The following is a 22,570-nucleotide window of genomic DNA, read 5'->3' as shown; positions in this document are numbered from 1 at the left end:
TGTGCGTGTGTGTGTGCGTGTGTGTGTGTGCGTGTGTGTGTGCGTGTGCGTGTGTGCGTGTGTGCGTGTGTGTGCGTGTGTGTGTGTGTGCGTGTGCGTGTGCGTGTGTGCGTGTGCGCGTGTGCGTGTGTGCGTGTGTGCGTGTGTGCGTGTGTGCGTGTGTACGTGTGTGCGTGTGTACGTGTGTGCGTGTGTGTGTGTGCGTGTGTGTGCGTGTGTGTGTGTGTGCGTGTGTGTGTGTGTGCGTGTGTGCGTGTGTGTATGTGTGCTGTGTGCGCGTGCGTGGTGTGTGTGTGTGTGTTACGGATTATTCAACATCGCCTTGCTAGGCACGCTGAGGAGAGGCTTGCGGAGCCCCAATGCGGTTTCAGGAAAGGGCGGTCCTGCACAGATGCCATATTTTCTGTCCGTCTGCTACAGCAGAGGTGTAGGGAATTCCAAAAAGACCTACATCTCTGCTTTATTGACCTGGTCAAGGCCTATGATACCATCAGTCGGACTGGGCTCTGGGTTGTTCTTCGTGCTTTCGGAGTCCCTGACCCTCTGCTCACGATCATTAAGGACCTTCATGATGGTGAGCGGGCCCGGGTAAAACTACGTGGCCGGGAGTCGGAGCCTTTCCCTGTACACCTTGGGGTGCGACAGGGATGTCCTCTGGCTCCCACATTATTTAACATCTATTTCGACTGCGTAGTTCGTGAAGCCTTCAATAGCTGTACCGGGGGGAATTACCATTTGGTACAGATATAATGGGAGGCTGATCGACGCCCGGGTGCGATCAAGGGATGGCTCCCTATGGTCAACCACGTTATGTATGCCGATGATTTGGTAATAGCTGCTCATTCAGAAGAGGAGTTGGAGACGCTGCTGCTGAGACTGGAGCGTGCCACTAAGAGGTGGGGCCTTACCATCAGCCCCACCAAAACTAAGCACCTGCCTGGGTATTTTGTACCATCTGGCACTCCACCCCCCACAACTCCCAATCGGTGATGGGGCAGTTGTGGAGAGAGTGGAGAGTTTCCCATACCTGGGCAGTGTGCTTATGACCGGCTCCAGTTTATCAGCAGAGGTCTCACTCCGAATCAGTCGAGCGGCAATATCTTTTCATCGGTTGCGTAACGCTGTGTGGAAGCTACCTGGTCTGTCGCTCCGCACGAAGCTTCAGGTCTTCTCGGCCACGGTCATTCCCTCCCTTCTCTACGCTTGCGAAACGTGGACCCCCCTAGTGGAGCATCTTCGCCGGTTGGAAATATTTAGGCTGGCCTGCCTACGATCCATCCTGGGTTTAACCAGGCTGGATTGTGTGAGGAGCTCACAAGTCCTTGAAAGATCTGGGCAAAGTCCTATCAGTGAGCTCCTCCGGCAGGCAAGGCTGCGTTGGCTGGGTCATGTAGCCCGCATGCCCAGCCACCGCATGCCTAAACAGCTTTTGTTCGGCCGGATCGAGGGGGCTAAACGGGCGCGGCACGGGCTAGAGAAGAGATGGAGTGATGTGGTACAGGAGGACGTGGAGCTGAGTGGACTTGCCGATGACTGGTACCAGCGGTGTCAAGATCGGCCTCAGTGGAGGAGGCTCGTGAAGGACGCTACTGGGCAGTTGGAGGCAGTCGCCCTCCAACAACAACGGAGGGCGGAGGAGCGACGCTCACAACAACGAGCGGAGCGCTGGGTGGCTAAAGCACAGCAAGTTGGCACAGTAGGGGGCACAGGTGGTGCATCAGCCACTCGTCTCGGTCATCTCGGTCAGTCGACCCGTGGCACCTGGGTCTGCCCCGTGACCTCCTGCCAGCGGGCGTTCGACACTTCACGTGGCCTCAGGGTGCACATGGCCTGGCACAAGCGTCGTGGTGACGTCACCGCCACTTAGTGGCGAATGGCGGTTGTTGTTGTGTTGTTGTTGTTACGGTGTTTGTGCGCGCTAATGTGTACGCAGTGCATTGGTCGGGTTCGGACCGCTTGGTGCATTGGGATCGTCTGTATGGGTAGAGCAGCAGCAGCAGTATCAATGCCACCACCATAATCAGCAGCAGTATCAACGCCACCATCATCATCATCAGCAGTATCAACGCCACCATCATCATCATCAGCAGTATCAACGCCACCATCATCATCATCAGCAGTATCAACGCCACCATCATCATCATCATCATCGGTATCAACGCTACCACCATCATCATCATCAGCAGTATCAACGCCACCATCATCATCATCAGCAGTATCAACGCCACCATCATCATCATCATCAGCAGTATCAACGCCACCACCATCATCATCATCAGCAGTATCAACGCCACCATCACCATCATCAGCAGTATCAACGCCACCATCATCATCATCAGCAGTATCAACGCCACCATCATCATCATCAGCAGTATCAACGCTACCACCATCATCATCATCAGCAGTATCAACGCCACCATCATCATCATCAGCAGTATCAACGCCACCATCATCATCATCATCGGTATCAACGCTACCACCATCACCATCATGAGCAGTATCAACGCCATCATCATCATCAGCAGTATCAACGCTACCACCATCATCATCATCAGCAGTATCAACGCCACTACCATAATCATCAGCAGTATCAACGCCACCATCATCAGCAGCAGCATTATCAACGCCACCATCATCAGCACTATCAACGCCACCACCACTATCATCATCAGCAGTATCAACGCCATCACCATCATCAGCAGTATCAACACCACCACCATCATCAGCAGTATCAACACCACCACCATCATCAGCAATATCAACGCCACCACCACCACCATCATCAGCAGTATAAATGCCACCATCATCAGCAGCAGTATCAACGCCACCACCATCATCATCATCAGCAGTATCAATGCCACCACCACCATCATCACCACCACCATCATCAGCATCATTATGAGCAACAGTATCAAGGTCACCACCACCATCAGCATCATCATCAGCAGAATTACACTATGTAACACAATTTTTGTTCGTGGGTAGTAAGTGTTATTTCGTAATTGCTTATGCCTAAAAAGTATAGAAAATTTATATTATTCTCCACAAACTTTGCTTTTGTGACCAGGACAGTGATATTTCAATGAGAAAACGGGCGAATGTGTGTCTTTTAGTTCACATAAAGTCAGAGAAAAAAAACATGTGAATCAAAATTAACATGTATTTATACTAAATTAATACAAAAATGACTAGTAAAAGATTTATAAGTGAGCCGTTTTTTTAGATTTACGATTATACTGTAAATCACTTTCACGAATCAGCCCCCAAATGTAGTCTCCCATCATGTTCTCGTTATGCAGTCCTTGGTAGCGGCGTTCAAAGTTCAGTATATCCTGGTGGAAGCGCTCGCATTGCTCCTCCGAGTACGCTCCCATGTTCTCCTTGAATTTATCAAGATGATCATCAAGGACATGGACTTTGAGGGACATCCTACAGCCCATTGTGCCGTAGTTCTTCACCAGAGTCTCAACCAGCTCCACGTAGTTTTCGACCTCGTGATTGCCCAGGAAGCCACGAACCACTGCGACAAAGCTGTCCCAAGCCGCTTTCTCCTTGCTAGCGAGCTTCTTGGGGAATTCATTGCACTCCAGGATATTCTTTATCTGTGGTCCGACGAAGACACCGGCATTGACCTTTGCCTCAGACAGCTTAGGGAAGAAGTCTTGAAGGTACTTGAAGGCTGCCGACTCCTTATCTACAGCTCTGACAAATTGTTTCATGAGGCCCAATCTGTTGTGCAGTGGTGGCATCAGCACCTTCCGGGGGTCCACCAGTGGCTCCCACTTGACGTTGTTCCTCCCCACAGAGAACTCGGTCCGCTGTGGCCAGTCCCGCCTGTGGTAGTGCGCCTTGGTGTCCCTGCTGTCCCAAAGGCAAAGATAGCAGGGACACTTGGTAAAACCGCCTTGGAGACCCATCAGGAATGCCACCCATACTCATCATGCTTCAAGGCGTCCCAGCAAGATCTTGATGCTGTTGTAATCCTCTTTGAGGTGAACCGAGTGAGCCAGGGGAAGAGACGGGTACTGCATGGGACCTCCTTTGCCAGTACCAAAATATACTAATAAGGTTTTTCCCCTTTTTTTGTCTGGCAACAAAACTGACACCTTTTGCAAGGAATCATGCTTACATTAACCACAATACTTGCAGTCAAATGCAAACAAAAAACAATACTCTAATAATGTATTCATTGTCTTTGAAACGGATTGGTCCACACCAGAGACAGATTTCTTTAGAGCCTAGTCTCATATGGTGTTCGACCAGATGACGCCAAAAGGCGCACAGTTCAAAGACAACGCACTACCAGAGTAATGAGGGCTCGGGGTGAGCAGCCACATCATGGGACCTCCTTTGCCAGTACCAACATATACTAATATCCTAGTCTCATATTGTGGTTAATGTAGTAAGCATGGTTCCTTGCAAAGGGTGCCAGTTTTGTTGCCAGAAAAAAGGGGAAACCCCCTATTAGTAGACGGGTACTTGTTACCATTATGGAGCAGCAGAACGGCTTTGAGACTCCTGGATGAGCTGTCAATGAAGAGGCGCCACTCATTCTGGTTACATGCGATTCCGATTGCCTCGAACAGACTGGTCACATTGTGGCAGAAGCAGAGCCCATCTTGACGGGCGAAGAAACTGCATAAAGGTTGGTGACGCTTCCTGTGATCTGCGACTTGAACACTTTCATCCAACAAGTTCCACTGATTGAGCCTAGACGTCAAAATCTCGGCATTGGACTTGGTGAGACCAAGATCTCTGATGGGTTTCTCTTCCCAGCTCCACCTCTGAAATTGTCATCTGGCTCTACAACGTCTTCCACGCTCTCTCACTTGCTGCCCTCTTCCGAAGGAGTGGGTACGGGGAGCTCATGGCGGTGTTGTTGGTGTTGTCGGTGTTGTCGGTGTTGTCGGTGTTGTCGGTGTTGTTGGTGTTGTCGGTGTTGTCGGTGTTGTCTGTGTGTCGGTGTTGTCGGTGTTGTCGGTGTTGTCGGTGTTGTCGGTGTTGTCGGTGTTGTCGGTGTTGTCGGTGTGTCGGTGTTGTCGGTGTTGTCGGTGTTGTGGACTCCGCTTAGAGGGACAGCTGCTGGGCCTTGCTGGGGCAATCAACTTAATTAGAACGGCGCTCACGGGTCCAGCGGTGGTGGTGGTGATGGAGGTGGTGGTGATGGTGGTGGTGATGATAGAGGTGATGGTGGTGATGGAGGTGGAGGTGGTGGTGGTGGTGGTGGTGGTGGTGATGGTGGTGGTGGTGGTGGTGATGATAGAGGTGATGGTGGTGGTGATGATGGCGGTAGTGGTGGTGGCGGTGATGGAGGTGGTGGTGGTGATGATGGAGGTGATGGTGATGATGGAGGTGATGTTGGTAGTGATGATGGAGGAGGTGGTGGTGATGGTGGTGGAGGTGGTGATGATGGAGGTGGTGGTGGCGGTGATGATGGCGGTAGTGGTGGTGGCGGTGATGGAGGTGATGGTGGTGATGGAGGTGGTGGTGGTGATGATGGCGGTGGTGGTGGTGATGGAGGTGGTGGTGGTGATGGCGGTGGTGGTGATGATGGAGGTGATGGTGATGATGGAGGTGGTGTTGGTAGTGATGATAGAGGAGGTGGTGGTGATGGTGGTGGAGGTGGCGGTAATGGAGGTGGTGGTGGTGGTGATGGAGGTGGTGGTGGTGACGGTGGTGATGATGGCGGTGGTGGTGGTGGCGGTAATGGAGGTGGTGGTGGTGGTGGTGGTGATGGAGGTGGTGGTGACGGTGATGATGGCGGTAGTGGTGGTGGCGGTAATGGAGGTGGTGGTGATGGAGGTGGTGGTGGTGGTGGTGATGGAGGTGGTGGTGGTGACGGTGGTGATGATGGAGGTGGTGGTGGCGGTGATGATGATGGCGGTAGTGGTGGTGGCGGTAATGGAGGTGGTGGAGGTGGCGGTAATGGAGGTGGTGGTGGTGGTGGTGATGGAGGTGGTGACGGTGGTGATGATGGCCGTGGTGGTGGTTACAGCATCGACGCGATGCGGAAACACGAGGGTGGGAGTGCCAGAGTCCAGGAAAGTTCACCAAATCACTTCGAAATCATCAACACAAACACAGCAGAGCTACCGTTTTATGTCACCAGGTGAAGCCCACTGAGGCATGAGCTTCTTCTTCTTTCAGAAGCGGCCTGATGATGTTGCTAATGCTGCTGCTGCTGATGCTGCTGCTGCTGCTGATGATGATCTAGTTCCTGATGATGCTGTAATAATGATATTGCTGCTGCTGCTGCTGATGCTGGTAATGCTGCTGATGATGGTGATGATGCTGCTGCTGATGATGATGATGACCCAGTTCCTGATGATGCTGTAATAATGATATTGCTGCTGCTGATGATGATGCTGGTAATGCTGCTGATGATGGTGATGATGCTGCTGCTGATGATGATGATGATGACCCAGTTCCTGATGATGCTGTAATGATGATATTGCTGCTGCTGATGATGATGCTGGTAATGCTGCTGATGATGGTGATGATGCTGCTGCTGATGATGATGATGATGATGACCCAGTTCCTGATGATGCTGTAATGATGATATTGCTGCTGCTGCTGCTGCTGATGATGATGCTGGTAATGCTGCTATTGATGCTCACCTCCTACCGACGCTCTCCGTCCCACCGCCCCAACAGCTCCGCATCTGAAGACCTGGGCAGCAGGCGCGGGATCTTCAGCCGCAAGCACTATGGCTCCGTGGAGCTGGTGAGTCCAGGCCTACAAGCCCTCCGTGTCCCGACGTTTCGTGCTGGGACCTTCCCCAGGCACGCCAGAAGGCCTCTCCCCCACGCGCGTTCCGGGTCGCACCGTGCCGCCGCCACGTGTTGGTGTTGTTGTTGTTGTTGTTTGTTGTTGTTGTTTGTTGTTTGTTATTGTTGTTGTTGTTTGTTGTTGTTGTTGTTTGTTGTTGTTGTTGTTTGTTGTTGTTGTTTGTTGTTGTTGTTGTTTGCTGTTTGTTATTGTTGTTTGTTGTTGCTGTTATTGTTGTTTGCTGTTTGTTGTTGTTGTTTGTTGTTGATGTTATTGTTGCTGTTTGTTGATTTGTGTTGTTGCTGTCATTGTTGTTGTTGTTTGCTGTTTGTTTTTGTTGTTTGTTGTTGCTGTTATTGTTGTTGTTGTTCGGCACGGTGTCCGACGTTTCGACTCCACGTGCTGGGACCTTCTACAAGTGATGTATTGAGTTTATTGGTGAGCGACGTATGTTGATGTTGTTGTTGATGATGACGATGATGATAACGATGATAACGATGATAACGATGATAACGATGATGAAGAGGATGATAGTAGGGGATTCGTTTCAGCCGGAGCTGTCCGGGGTTGAGCTCTGAAAAATATCTTCCCGCAGAGCGGCGCGACCCCTTTGCGTGTCAGAGAACGTGCCGCGGAAGTGGATATGACAGAGCTAGCTCTGATATCCCCTTCTTCTTCTTCTTATTCAAGTGGCGCTCTGGTGCACACACATGACATGCGGCAGCACTTTCTCACTTGCCCTGCCGTATGCGAGCGAGTGAATGAATGGGTGAGTGAGTGGGGTAGTGAGTGGGTGGGTTAGTTGCTGAGTGAGTGGGCGAGTAGGTGGGTGGGTGGGTGAGTTGGTGCGTGAGTGTGTGGGTGGGTGAGTGGGTGCGTGAGTGAGTGGGTGAGTAAATGCGTGAGTGTGTGGGTGGGTGAGTAGGTGCGCGTCTGAGTGGGTGAGTGAGTGGGTGGGTGGGTGAGTTGGTGCGTGAGTGAGTAGGTGAGTGGATGTGTGGGTGAATGAATGAGTGAGTTGGTGGGTGAGTGAGTGGGTGGGTGAATGCGTGAGTGAGTGGGTGAGTGAATGCGTGAGTGTGTAGGTGGGTGAGTGGGTGCGTGAGTGAGTGGGTGATTGAGTGCGTGAGTGAGTGGGTGGGTTGGTGCGTGAGTGAGTGGGTGAGTGGATATGTGGGTGAATGAATGAGTGAGTTGGTGGGTGAATGAGTGAGTGAGTGGGTGAGTGAGTGAATGCGTGAGTGAGTGGGTGGGTGAGTGAGTGGGTGAGTGAATGGGTGAGTGAGTGAGTACTCAAAAACATCCGTCTGCATTGCATGCACGTCACGTGATCTCCACACCCATACACGTGCCACGCTCTCGGCCTTGTCCAGACCACTACCTCAACAGAGACCACTCGCTAGACAACAGTGTTGAAGTCTTGTCATCAATTTGGTGTTGCAATTTGAACTTATATAATGTATTTATTATAGAGCCGCCACGGGGTCTAATTGATGTTAACTGCCTCGCCTGGTGTGCAGGAGGTCGTGAGTTCGATCCCGACCCTGACGCCTGCTGCTGTGTATTTGGAGTTTGTGTGTCTCTCTCTCATGCTAGTAGTGGTGCTGGTACTGATGATGGCGGTGGTAGTGCTGGTGGTGGTGCTGGTGGTGGTGGTGCTGATGGTGGTGCTGCTGGTAGTGGTGCTGGTGGTGGTGCTGCTGATGGTGGTGCTGGTGGTGGTGGTGCTGGTGGTGCTGCTGCTGGTGCTGGTGGTGGTGGTGCTGGTGGAGGTGATGGTGGTGGTGCTGCTGCTGCTGGTGCTGGTGGTGGTGGTGCTGGTGGTGCTGCTGGTGGTGGTGGTGCTGCTGGTGGTGGTGCTGGTGGTGGTGGTGCTGGTGGTGGTGCTGGTGGTGGTGCTGCTGGTGGTGGTGGTGCTGGTGGTGGTGGTACTGGTGGTGGTGGTACTGGTGGTGGTGCTGGTGGTGGTGGTGCTGGTGGTGGTGGTGCTGCTGGTGGTGGTGCTGGTGGTAGTGGTGCTGGTGGTGGTGGTGCTGGTGGTGGTGGTGCTGGTGGTGGTGGTGGTGCTGCTGGTGGTGGTGCTGGTGGTGGTGGTACTGGTGGTGGTGGTACTGGTGGTGGTGCTGGTGCTGGTGGTGCTGCTGGTGCTGGTGCTGGTGGTGGTGCTGCTGGTGGTGCTGGTGGTGGTGGTGCTGGTGGTGGTGCTGATGGTGGTGGTGCTGGTGGTGCTGGTGGTGCTGCTGGTGCTGGTGGTGCTGCTGGTGGTAGTGGTGCTGGTGGTGGTGGTGCTGCTGCTGGTGCTGCTGCTGGTGCTGCTGCTGGTAGTGGTGCTGGTGGTGGTGCTGATGTTGGTGGTGCTGCTGCTGCTGGTGCTGGTGGTGGTGCTGGTGGTGCTGCTGGTGGTGGTGGTGGTGATAATGGTGGTGGTGGTGCTGGTGGTGGTGATTATGGTGGTGGTGGTGCTGGTGGTGGTGGTGGTGGTAATGGTGGTGGTGGTGCTGCTGGTGGTGGTGCTGGTGGTGATGATGGCGGTGGTGGTGGTGCTGATGGTGGTGGTGCTGGTGGTGGTGCTGCTGATGATGGTGCTGATGGTGGTGGTGGTGGTGCTGATGGTGGTGCTGCTGATGATGGTGCTGCTGGTGGTGCTGGTGGTGCTGGTGGTGCTGATGGTGGTGGTGGTGGCGGTGCTGCTGGTGGTGCTGGTGGTGCTGGTGGTGCTGATGGTGGTGGTGGTGGCGGTGCTGCTGGTGGTGGTGGTGGTACTGGTGGTGGTGGTGCTGATGATGGTGCTGATGGTGGTGGCAGTGCTGCTTGGTTTAATTTCGCAAATGCGTTCTCCGCCTTTGTCAGTTGCAAGCTGCGTGCGAGATTGATGGCCGTGGTCTAAGCCGGTGTGGCGAGAGGGGAGGAGGCCTTTTGCGATCTCTCCAATTGAATTGATTCTTCCGTGTCGCTGTTACCGGTTACCGTGAATGTCTAACTCCGCCGTTGCCAGCACCCTCAGCGCTCCTTACGTTGAGAAGACTCGGTTCGTCTCGGGTCAGCCTGCAACGACTCAACATATATTCTCTCGCTCAACCCCACTCACCCACTCACTCACCCAGTCAGTCACCCACTCACCCACTCACTCACTCTCTCACTCACCCACTCTCTCACTCACCCTCTCACTCACCCTCTCACTTACCCACTCACTCGCTCACTCACCCTCTCACTCACTCTCTCACTCACCCACTCACTCACTCACCCACTCACTCACCCAGTCAGTCACCCACTCACTCACTCTCTCACTCATCCACTCTTTCACTCACCCTCTCACCCTCTCACTTACCCTGTCACTCACCCACTCACTCACCCACCCACTCAATCACTCTCTCACTCACTCACTCACCCACTCTCTCACTCACCAACTCACTCACCCTTTCACTCACCCACTCACTCACTCACCCTCTCACTCACTCACCCACTCACTCACTCTCTCACTCACCCACTCTCTCACTCACCCTCTCACTCAGCCTTTCACTCACCCACTCACCCACTCTCTCACTCACCCACTCACCACCCACTCACCCACTCTCTCACTCACCCTCTCGCTCACCCACTCACTCACCCATTCACCCACTCACTCACCCTCTCACTCACCCTCTCATTCACCCACTCACCCACTCTCTCACTCACCCTCTCGCTCACCCACTCACTCACCCACTCACTCACCCATTCACCCACTCACTCACCCTCTCACTCACCCTCTCATTCACCCACGCACTCACCCACTCTCTCACTCACCCTCTCGCTCACCCACTCACTCACCCACTCACTCACCCATTCACCCACTCACTCACTCACTCACCCTCTCACTCACCCACTCACCCACCCTCTCACTCACCCACTCACGCACCCACTCACTCACCCTCTCACTCACCCTGTTACTCACCACACACTTAAACCACCATAGTGAAAACAACATCAACCAATACCAACACCCGCGCCATTCGCCACGGCGCCTGTGCCAGGCTAGGTGCACTTTGAGGTCACCACGTGAAGTATCGAAGGCTCGCTGCTGGCAGGAGGTCTCGGGACAGACCCAGCAGGTGCCACGGGACGACTGACTGAGATGACCGGTAGATGCACCACCAGCTGTACCCCCTACTGTGCCAGGCTAGGTGCAGGAGGTCTCGGGACAGACCCAGCAGGTGCCACGGGTCGTCTGACTGAGATGACTGGTAGATGCACCACCAGCTGTACCCCCTACTGTGCCAGACTAGGTGCAGGAGGTCTTGGGACAGACCCAGCAGGTGCCATGGGTCGGCTGACTGAGATGACCGGTAGATGCACCACCAGCTGTACCCCCTACTGTGCCAGGCTAGGTGCAGGAGGTCTCGGGACAGACCCAGCAGGTGCCATGGGTCGGCTGACTGAGATGACCGGTAGATGCACCAACAGCTGTACCCCCTACTGTGCCAGGCTAGGTGCAGGAGGTCACGGGACAGACCCAGCAGGTGCCACGGGTCGACTGACTGAGGTGACCGGTAGATGCACCACCAGCTGTACCCCCTACTGTGCCAGGCTAGGTGCAGGAGGTCTCGGGACAGACCCAGCAGGTGCCACGGGTCGGCTGACTGAGATGACCGGTAGATGCACCACCAGCCGTACCCCCTACCGTGCCAGGCTAGGTGCAGGAGGTCTCGGGACAGACCCAGCAGGTGCCACGGGTCGTCTGACTGAGATAAGCGGTAGACGCTCCTCTGCCCTCTGTTGTTGCTGGAGTACGACTGCCTCCGACTGCCCAGTAGCAGCGTCCTTCACGAGCCTCCTCTAACAACATACACACTAAGGCACTCATCCACTCGCTCATCCACTCGCTCATCCACTCGCTCATCCACTCGCTCATCCACTCGCTCATCCACTCGCCCATCCATTCACCCCCTCACACACTGAAACAAAGCCTTAACAGACTGTAGGGGCAAGTGCTGTTAGCGAGTAGCACCTATGAAGGCCGGCACGGCACACGAGGGGGTGGGTGGCCAGCACCACGCCCGGCCGCCTTTGTCTCCCGAGTGACGATGTTTACTACACACCGCACCAGGTACTCATTTGAGGCTGAGCCCATTTACACACGTACAAAGACAAAGATCCCCCGTATAGCCTTAACACACTGTTGGGTCAAGTGCTGTTAGCGAGTAGCACCTATTAAGGCACACGCGCGCACACACACACACATTGCATCCACGCAAAAACGCACGCACTAAGCGCACAGAGTCAATGGTGCCTTATAGATTAATAATAATAACAACAACAACAACATCCGATCGTTTGTTCAAAGCGCATCACATTCCTAGGCCAACACAACGTGGACGTGTCGGGCAGGGCAGAGGAAAATGTGGATGAAAAAAAAAATGTAAATTCAAATAGCAATGCTTGGGGTTGGAAAGAGACAGTGGCTTGCATCCCAAATGAGAATGTGTGGTTGCCTAGCAACCAAGTGCTCCGGTTGCCACGCGACGGTCGCTAAGGATGCTGCACGAGGGATGGGATGAGAGCTGAATACGCTTCACGGGACGGACTTTATAGATTTTTATTTTACAGGGGGCCCCCCCGCCCATCCCCCCCCCGTCCATCCCCCTCCACCCCGCCCCCCCCCCGCCCCGCCCCCTCCGCCCCGCCCCGCCCCCCCCGCCCCCTCTGCCCCGCCCCCCCCATTTCATTCCATGCACGAGAGTGGCCTGCCAAGCACGCAACGCCACTACCCATAGACCCACACAGAGACCCATAGACTCACACAGAGACCCATAGACCCACACAGAGAACCATAGACACACACAGAGACCCATAGACTCACACAGAGACCCATAGACCCACATAGAGACCCATAGACCCACACAGAGACCCATAGACTCAGACAGAGACCCATAGACCCACACAGAGACCCATAGACTCACACAGAGACCCATAGACTCACACAGAGACCCATAGACCCACATAGAGACCCATAGACCCACACAGAGACCCATAGACTCAGACAGAGACCCATAGACCCACACAGAGACCCATAGACTCACACAGAGACCCATAGACCCACATAGAGACCCATAGACCCAAACAGAGACCCATAGACTTAGACAGAGACCCATAGACCCACACAGAGACACATAGACTCACACAGAGACCCATAGACTCACACAGATACCCATAGACTCACACAAAGTCCCATAGACCCACACAGAGACCTATAGACTCACACAGAGACCCATAGACTCACACAGAGAGCAATAGACCCACACAGAGACCCATAGACTCGCACAGAGACCCATAGACCCACACAGAGGCCCATAGACCCACACAGAGACCCATAGACTCACACAGAGACCCATAGACCCGCACAGAGACCCATAGACCCACACAGAGACCCATAGACCCACACAGAGACCCATAGACTCACACAGAGAGCCATAGACTCACACAAAGACCCATATACTCACACAGAGACCCATAGACTCACACAGAGACACAGAAACTCACACAGAGACCCATAGACTCATACAGAGACACATAGACCCACACAGAGACCCATAGACCCACACAGAGACCCATAGGCTCACACAGAGACCCATAGACCCACACAGAGACCCATAGACCCACACAGAGACGCATAGACCCACACAGAAAGGCATAGACTCACACAGAGACCCATAGACACACACAGAGACCCATAAACTAGCACAGAGACCCATAGACCCGCACAGAGACCCATAGACTCACACAGAGACCCATAGACCCACACAGAGACCCATAGACCCACACAGAGACCCATAGACCCACACAGAGACCCATAGACTCACACAGAGAGCCATAGACTCACACAGAGACCCATATACTCACACAGAGACCCATAGACTCACACAGAGACACAGAAACTCACACAGAGACCCATAGACTCATACAGAGACACATAGATCCACACAGAGACCCATAGACCCACACAGAGACCCATAGGCTCACACAGAGACCCATAGACCCACACAGAGACCCATAGACCCACACAGAGACGCATAGACCCACACAGAAACGCATAGACTCACACAGAGACCCATAGACACACACAGAGACCCATAAACTAGCACAGAGACCCATAGACCCGCACAGAGACCCATAGACTCTCATAGAGACCCATATACTTACACGGAGACCCGTAGACTCACACAGAGGCACATAGACCCACCCAGAGACCCATCGACCCACACAGAGACCCATAGGCTCACACAGAGACTCATAGACCCACACAGAGACCCATAGACCCACACAGAGACCCATAGACACACACAGAGACCCATAAACTAGCACAGAGACCCATATACCCGCACAGAGACCCATAGACTCACAAAGAGACCCATAGACCCACACAGAGACCCATAGACTCACACAGAGAGCCATAGACTCACATAGAGACCCATAGACTCACACAGAGACCCATAGACCCACACAGAGACGCATAGACTTGCACAGAGAGCCATAGACCCACACAGAGACCCATAGACTCACACAGAGACCCATAGACTCACACAGAGAGCCATAGACTCACAGAGAGAGCCATAGACTCACACAGAGACCCATAGACTCACACAGAGACCCATAGACCCACACAGAGACCCATATACTCACACAGAGACCCATAGACTCACACAGAAACCCATAGACTCGTACAGAGACCCATAGACTCACACAGAGACCCATAAACTCACATAGAGACCAATAGACCCACACACAGACCCATTGACCCACACAGAGACGCATAGACTCACACAGAGACCCATAGACACACACAGAGACCCATAGACTCATACAGAGAGCCATAGACCCACACAGAAACCCATAGACTCGCACAGAGACCCATAGGCCCAAACAGAGGCCCATAGACCCACACAGAGACCCATAGACTCACACAGAGACCCCCAGACTCACACAGAGACCCATAGACCCGTTACAGAGACCCATAGACCCACACAGAGACCCATAGACCCACACAGAGACCCATAGACTCACACGGAGACCCATAGACTCACACTGAGACCCATAGACTCGCACAGAGAGCCATATACCCACCAAGAGACCCATAGACCCGTTACAGAGACCCATAGACCCACACAGAGACCCATAGACTCACACAGAGACCCATAGACACACACAGAGACCCATAGACTCACACAGAGAGCCATAGACCCACACAGAGACCCATAGACTCGCACAGAGACCCATAGACCCAAACAGAGGCCCATAGACCCACACAGAGACCCATAGACTCACACAGAGACCCCCAGACTCACACAAAGACCCATAGACCCGTTACAGAGGCCCATAGACCCACACAGAGACCCATAGACCCACACAGAGACCCATAGACTCACACAGAGACCCATAGACCCACACTGAGACCCATAGACTCGCACAGAGAGCCATATACCCACACAGAGACCCATAGACCCGTTACAGAGACCCATAGACCCACACAGAGACCCATAGACTCACACAGAGACCCATAGACTCACACATAGACCCACGGGTTGACAAAGAGATCCATAGACTCACATAACCAAAGACTCACATAGAGACCCATGGATTCACGTTAAGATGCGTAGATTCACTGAAACACCCATACATTCACTTAGATAACCATATATTCACTTAGACTGGGTTGTGAATAAATCTAAGTCGCTCGCTCACTCACTCACTCGCTCACTCACTCGCTCACTCACTCAGTCGATCACTCGCTCAGTCGCTCGCTCACTCACTCGCTCACTCACTCGCTCACTCACTCAGTCGCTCGCTCACTCAGTCGCTCGCTCACTCACTCAGTCACTCGCTCACTCAGTCGCTCACTCAGTCACTCGCTCACTCACTCAGTCGCTCGCTTGCTCAGTCGCTCACTCACTCACTCAATCACTCACTCACTCACTCGGTCGCTCGCTCGCTCACTCGGTCGCTCGCTCGCTCACTCGGTCGATCGCTCGCTCACTCGATTGATCGCTTGCTCGCTAACTCGCTCGCTCACTCGGTCGGTCAATCGCTCGCTCACTCGGTTGGTGGATTGCTCGCTCATTCACTCGGTCGCTCGCTTGCTCACTCGGTCGATCACTCACTCACTCGGTCGATCGCTCGCTCACTCGGTCGATCGCTCGCTCAGTCACTCGGTCGATCACTCACTCACTCGGTCGATCACTCGCTCACTCGGTCGATCGCTCGCTCGCTCACTCGGTCGATCGCTCGCTCAGTCGGGCGATCGCTCGCTCATTCGGTCGGTCGATTGCTCACTCGCTCACTGGATCGCTCACTCACTCGCTCACTCGCTCGCTCACTCGGTCGGTCGTTCGCTCACTCGGTCGATCGTTCGCTCACTCACTCGCTCGCTCGCTTAATCGCTCGCTCGCTCTATCACTCAATCGATCACTCGCTCAGTCACTCGCTCGACCACTCGCTCAGGCATGCAGCGCACGTTGCCCGCCGCTGTCTGCGCGGCGCGGTGGCTGAGCCTCCCCGAGCCGCGTCAACACAACCGGAGCGCGCCACGTGGCACTGCGATGTCTCCGGTGGTCTCGGGGGAGAGCGGAGAGGGGGATTCAGTGGGGCGGGGGGGGTGCAGGTTGTTGTCAGGATGCATAGCAACCCCGTTTGACCCTAGCAACCTCCAAACGAATGGGTTGGACCCCTGGGCATGGGTGTCCCTCGACGTCTTAATTGGATCTTGTTTGTTTTTGTATCTGTCGGGCGAATAATGCCTTGCTCCCTGGAGGCCCTGGGTTCAAATCACGGGCCTGGGGTCTCGCTTCAGCTAGCGATCGTATAGTATGTGTCAAACCGCGGTGGCTAGGAGATGTTAACCACCTCGCCTGGTGTACAGGAGGTCGTGGGTTCGATCACGACCCTGACGCCTGCTGCTATATATTCGGAGTTTGTGTGTCTCTCATCATCATCACGGTGGCTAGGAGATGTTAACTACCTCGCCTGGTGTACAGGAGGTCGTGGGTTCCATCCCAATCCTGATGCCTGCTGTATTTTTGGAGTTTGCGTGTCTCTCTCTCTCATCGTCATCAGGGTGGCTAGGAGATGTTAACTACCTCGCTTGATGTACAGGAGGCCGTGGGTTCGATCCCAACCCTGACGCCTGCTGCTGTATATTTGGAGTTTGTGTGTCTCTCTCTCATCATCATCACGGTGGCTAGGAGATGTTAACTCCCTCGCTTGATGTACAGGAGGCCGTGGGTTCGATCCCAACCCTGACGCCTGCTGCCGTATATTCGGAGTTTGCGTGTCTCTCTATCATCATCACGGTGGCTAGGAGATGTTAACTACCTCGCTTGGTGTACAGGAGGTCGCGGGTTTGATCCCAACCCTGACGCCTGCTGTTGTATATTTGGAGTTTGCGTGTCTCTCTCTCCCCGTGGTCGCGAGGATTTTTCTCCGGGTCCTCCGGTTTTTCCCTCCAAGTTTAGAATCAACTTCTTTTGCGCCGTACATAGCCAACCGTGCTAATCGGAGGTGCAGTGTTGAGTCTATGGGCAGTGTTGAGTCTATGGGTAGTGTTGAGTCTATGGGCAGTGTTGAGTCTATGGGTAGTGTTGAGTCTATGGGTAGTGTTGAGTCTATGGGCAGTGTTGAGTCTATGGGTAGTGTTGCGCCTTTTGGCGTCATCTGGTCCAACCCATATGAGACTAGGCTCTAAGGAAAGCTGTCTCGGGTGTGGACCAATCAACTTCAAGGACAGTGCACATTATCAGAGGTATGTTCTTTTGTTTGTATTATGACTGCAGGTATTGCGGTCTATGCAAATATGACTCCTTGTAAAAAGGAGTCAGTTTTGTTGCCAGATAGAAGGGTAAAGAACCAATTATCTATGGCTAGTGTTGAGTCTATGTGCAGTGTTGAGTCTATGGGTAGTGTTGAGTCTATGGGTAGTGTTGAGTCGATGGGTAGTGTTGAGTCTATGGCTAGTGTTGAGTCTATGGGCAGTGTTGAGTCTATGGGTAGTGTTGAGTCTATGGGTAGTGTTGAGTCTATGGGTAGTGTTGAGTCTATGGGCAATGTTGAGTCTATGGGTAGTGTTGAGTCTATGGGTAGTGTTGAGTCTATGGGTAGTGTTGAGTTTATGGCTAGTGTTGAGTCTATGTGCAGTGTTGAGTCTATGGGTAGTGTTGAGTCTATGGGCAGTGTTGAGTCTATGGGTAGTGTTGAGTCTATGGGTAGTGTTGAGTCTATGGACAGTGTTGAGTCTATGGGCAGTGTTGAGTCTATGGGTAGTGTTGAGTCTATGGGTAGTGTTGAGTCTATGGGTAGTGTTGAGTCTATGGGTAGTGTTGAGTCTATGGGTAGTGTTGAGTCTATGGGCAGTGTTGAGTCTATGGGTAGTGTTGAGTCTATGGGTAGTGTTGAGTCTATGGGTAGTGTTGAGTCTATGGGTAGTGTTAGTCTATGGGCAGTGTTGAGTCTATGGGCAGTGTTGAGTCTATGGGCAGTGTTAGTCTATGGGCAGTGTTGAGTCTATGGGCAGTGTTGAGTCTATGGGCAGTGTTGAGTCTATGGGTAGTGTTGAGTATATGGGCAGTGTTAGTCTATGGGCAGTGTTAGTCTATGGGCAGTGTTAGTCTATGGGTAGTGTTATACTATGGGCAGTGTTAGTCTATGGGCCGTGTTAGTATATGGGCAGTGTTGAGCCTATGGGCAATGTTGAGTCTATGGGCAGTGTTAGTCTATGGGCAGTGTTAGTCTATGGGCAGTGTTGAGTCTATGGGCAGTGTTGAGTCTATGGGCAGTGTTAGTCTATGGGCAGTGTTGAGTCTATTGGCAGTGTTAGTCTATGGGTAGTGTTAGACTATGGGCAGTGTTGAGTCTATGGGTAGCGTTGAGTCTATGGGCAGTGTTGAGTCTATGGACAGTGTTGAGTCTATGGGCAGTGTTGAGTCTATGGGCAGTGTTAGTCTATGGGCAGTGTTGAGTCTATGGGCAGTGTTGAGTCTATGTGCAGTGTTGAGTCTATGTGCAGTGTTGAGTCTATGGGCAGTGTTAGTCTATGGGTAGTGTTGAGTCTATGGGTAGTGTTGAGTCTATGGGTAGTGTTGAGTCTATGGGTAGTGTTGAGTCTATGGGTAGTGTTGAGTCTATGGGTAGTGTTGAGTCTATGGGTAGTGTTGAGTCTATGGGCAGTGTTAGTCTATGGGTAGTGTTGAGTCTATGGGCAGTGTTAGTCTATGGGCAGTGTTGAGTCTATGGGCAGTGTTAGTCTATGGGCAGTGTTGAGTCTATGGGTAGTGTTGAGTCTATGGGCAGTGTTGAGTCTATGGGTAGTGTTGAGTCTATGGGTAGTGTTGAGTCTATTGGTAGTGTTGAGTCTATGGGCAGTGTTAGTCTATGGGCAGTGTTGAGTCTATGGGCAGTGTTAGTCTATGGGCAGTGTTGAGTCTATGGGCAGTGTTGAGTCTATGGGCAGTGTTGAGTCTATGGGCAGTGTTGAGTCTATGGACAGTGTTGAGTCTATGTGCAGTGTTGAGTCTATGGGTAGTGTTGAGTCTATGGGCAGTGTTGAGTCTATGGGTAGTGTTGAGTCTATGGGTAGTGTTGAGTCTATGGGCAGTGTTGAGTCTATGGGTAGTGCTGAGTCTATGGGCAGTGTTGAGTCTTTGGGCAGTGTTGAGTCTATGGGCAGTGCTGAGTCTATGGGCAGTGTTGAGTCTATGGGCATTGTTGAGTCTATGGGCAGTGCTGAGTCTATGGGCAGTGTTAGTCTATGGGCAGTGTTGAGTCTATGGGCAGTGTTGAGTCTATGGGCATTGTTGAGTCTATGGGCAGTGCTGAGTCTATGGGCAGTGTTGAGTCTGTGGGTAGTGTTAGTCTGTGGGTAGTGTTAGTCTATGGGCAGTGTTGAGTCTATGGGTAGTGTTGAGTCTATGGGTAGTGTTGAGTCTATGGGTAGTGTTGAGTCTATGGGCAGTGTTGAGTCTATGGGGCAGTGTTGAGTCTATGGGCAGTGTTGAGTCTATGGGCAATGTTGAGTCTATGGGCAATGTTGAGTCTATGGGCAGTGTTAGTCTATGGGCAGTGTTGAGTCTATGGGCAATGTTGAGTCTATGGGCAGTGTTAGTCTATGGGCAGTGTTGAGTCTATGGGCAATGTTGAGTCTATGGGCAGTGTGTATAAATGTTGAACTTCTTTCGCATCAACGTCCGTAGCCAACCGCGCTAATGGGAAAGCGGTGTTGGTGGGGGAGGAGGAGGGGGGGGGGGTGGACAACAAACTGAACATACAAAACAGTTCTAAAGAAATGAGTTTATTTTTTCAAGCGAGATTTGATGTACGATGTCAAATGCAATTGCCGGGCCAAGTTATCGCACGGGGAGGGGGGGGGGCGAGGGGAGGTGAGGGGCGGGGGCGAGGGAGTGGTGAGGGGTGGGGGCGAGGTGAGTGGTGAGGGGTGGGGGGGCGAGGGGGAGGTGAGGGGTGGGGACGAGGCTGAGAGGTGGGGGGGGGCAAGGGGGCTAAGGGGTGGGGGGCGAGGGGGAGGTGAGGGGTGGGGGCGAGGTGAGGGGTGGGGGGGCGAGGGGGAGGTGAGGGGTGGGGGCGAGGGGGAGGTGAGGGGTGGGGGCGAGGTGAGTGGTGGGGGGTGAGGGGTGGGGGCGAGGGGGGGGTGAGGCTGAGAGGGGGGAGGGGCAGGGCCTCCAGAGATGAAGTGAAAGTGATTTCGTTCCTGCATTGCTGAATAGTATTTGTTGTCAGAGCCTTGTACCTACGTGACTTTACCGAAATAATCAAATAGTATGTTGTTATCTACTTGGTTCTTTCGGTAAAGTCAAATAATAAAATAATAAAAATAAAACATAATAAAATTATATAATATAATAAAATAATATCATATAATAAAATAATGTAATATAATAAAATTATATACTTATGTTGTTAGCCTTGTAAAAATACCATTTTTATTTTTGAAAATATTATTGGGGGGGGGGGGGTTCACAGTCTTAATCCGGCCCTGGGAGTGGGATGGGCGTGGGGGTGGGAGCATGAGGGATGGGGGGGATGAGGTGTTGCGAGAGGAGGTGGGAGGGGGGCTACGTTATCAATCGATCAACGCAATCGATTTGCTGGGGGCGGATATTGTCGCTCTGCATGTCGCGGCAGGCTGGCGGGAACCCCCCCCCCGCCCCAAATGCATCATCGGTCGCCGGGACGATTTACGAGCCGGGAAACCAAAACGCGTGTCGGTCCGGCGAGCCGCCTCCGATGATGATGATGATGATAATAAATATTAATATTAATAATAAATAATAATCATTTAAAAACCCCAGCGTAAGAAAAACAATGCCCGCTAATACCTTAATGGGATAATGAATTGGCTCGCGTGATGGAATTGCGCTCGAATCTCGTGATTCATGTCGGGGCGCGCGCGCGCGCGTGTCCGAGGAGCGGTGGCGCAGCGGTTAGCGCAGTAGCGCTCACTGCCAGCGCCAGGGGCGATTATCTGAAAGCGGTCCCGGGCCTCCCCTAGGTCGACTCGGCCTCGAATGTGTACCCGGTGCGGCGTGTAGTAAACATCGCCACTGGGGAGACAAAGGCGGCCGGGCGTGGTTGCTGGCCACCCACCCCCTCGTGTGCCGTGCCGCCTTCACAGGTGCTCGTTAACAGCACTTGCCCCCTACAGTCTGTTAAGGCTATATGGGGGGATCTTTATCAATGTCTGGGGAGCGGTGGTGCAGCGGTTAGCGCTACGCTGCGCTACGAACCCGGCGACCCGAGTTCGATTCCCGCTCACGGCCAACACCACCTGACGATTATCTGAGCCGGTCCTGGGCCTCCCTAGGTCGACTTAGCCTCAAATGTGTACTTGGTGCGGTGTGTAAACGTCGCTACTGGGGGGACAAAGGGCGGCCGGGCGTGGTTGCTGGCCACCCACCCCCCTCGTGTGCCACAGCGCCGGGCATCGTAGGTGCTACTTGCTAAGAGCCCTTGCCCCATCAGTCTGTTACAGGCTACACGGGGGATCTTTGTCTTGTGTGGGGGCGGTGGAGCAGCGCTGATTAAGACGGAAGCAGCGGGATTTCTTCATCGCCTGATGAAGCTGGTTGTTGTTGTTGTTGTTTTTGTTGTTGTTTTTTTGTTGTTGTTTTGTTGTTGGTTTTGTTGTGTTGTTGTTTTTGTTGCTGTTTTTGTTGTTGTTTTTGTTGTTGTTTTTGTTGTTGTTTTGTTGTTGTTTTGTTGTTTTTGTTGTTGATTTTGTTGTTTTTTTGTTGTTGTTTTGTTGTTGTTTTTGTTGTTGTTTTGTTGTTGTTTTGTTGTTTTTGTTGTTGTTTTTGTTGTTGTTTTTTTGTTGTTGATTTTGTTGTTGTCTTTGTTGTTTTGTTGTTTTTGTTGTTGTTTTTTGTTGTTGTAAGTGACCGGCGAAACGTCACGGCTACTCCAAGTGTAAACGTCGCTGCGGGCTTAACTCTCCAACACGCAACATCCCCGTTTAGCGCTGAACAACACCCCCCCCCCCACCTCTGCCCCCCCCCCCCCCCCCCCCCCCCCCACTCTGCCCCCCCCCCCGTCCTCAGCTCATCTCCAGCGATGCGGACGGTGCCATACAGAGGGCGGGCCGCTTCAGAGTGGAGAACGGCTCCAGCAGTGACGTGAGGGACAGCCTCCACACACACACTCGTGCGGTGGTCCACATGTCTTGTGACCCCCCCCCCCCCCACACACTCGTGCGGTGGTCCACATGTCTTGTGACCCCCCCCCCCCACACACACACTCTCTCGTGAGGGCGGTGGTCCACATGTCTTGT

At 53.0% G+C, this 22,570-nt stretch overlaps 1 protein-coding gene across 1 annotated transcript in view; it reads left to right on the top strand.

Moving 5' to 3' along the window:
• The window catches only part of GARNL3 (GTPase activating Rap/RanGAP domain like 3), a 71,531-nt gene that overhangs the window by 12,061 nt on the left and 36,900 nt on the right, over positions 1 to 22,570 (top strand). The window contains exons 2-3 of the mRNA XM_078619080.1: positions 6,654 to 6,723; positions 22,341 to 22,415. Of these exons, the coding sequence (XP_078475206.1) occupies positions 6,654 to 6,723; positions 22,341 to 22,415 (145 nt within the window). The remainder of the gene's footprint in view (positions 1 to 6,653; positions 6,724 to 22,340; positions 22,416 to 22,570) is intronic.

The sequence above is a fragment of the Lampetra planeri genome, chromosome 61, assembly GCF_965212315.1.
Source record: "Lampetra planeri chromosome 61, kcLamPlan1.2.h2, whole genome shotgun sequence".
NCBI classification, from domain to species: Eukaryota; Metazoa; Chordata; class Hyperoartia; order Petromyzontiformes; family Petromyzontidae; genus Lampetra; species Lampetra planeri.
The sequence above is the reverse complement of the archived record's forward strand: the minus strand, read 5'-3'. Positions and strand labels throughout refer to the sequence as shown.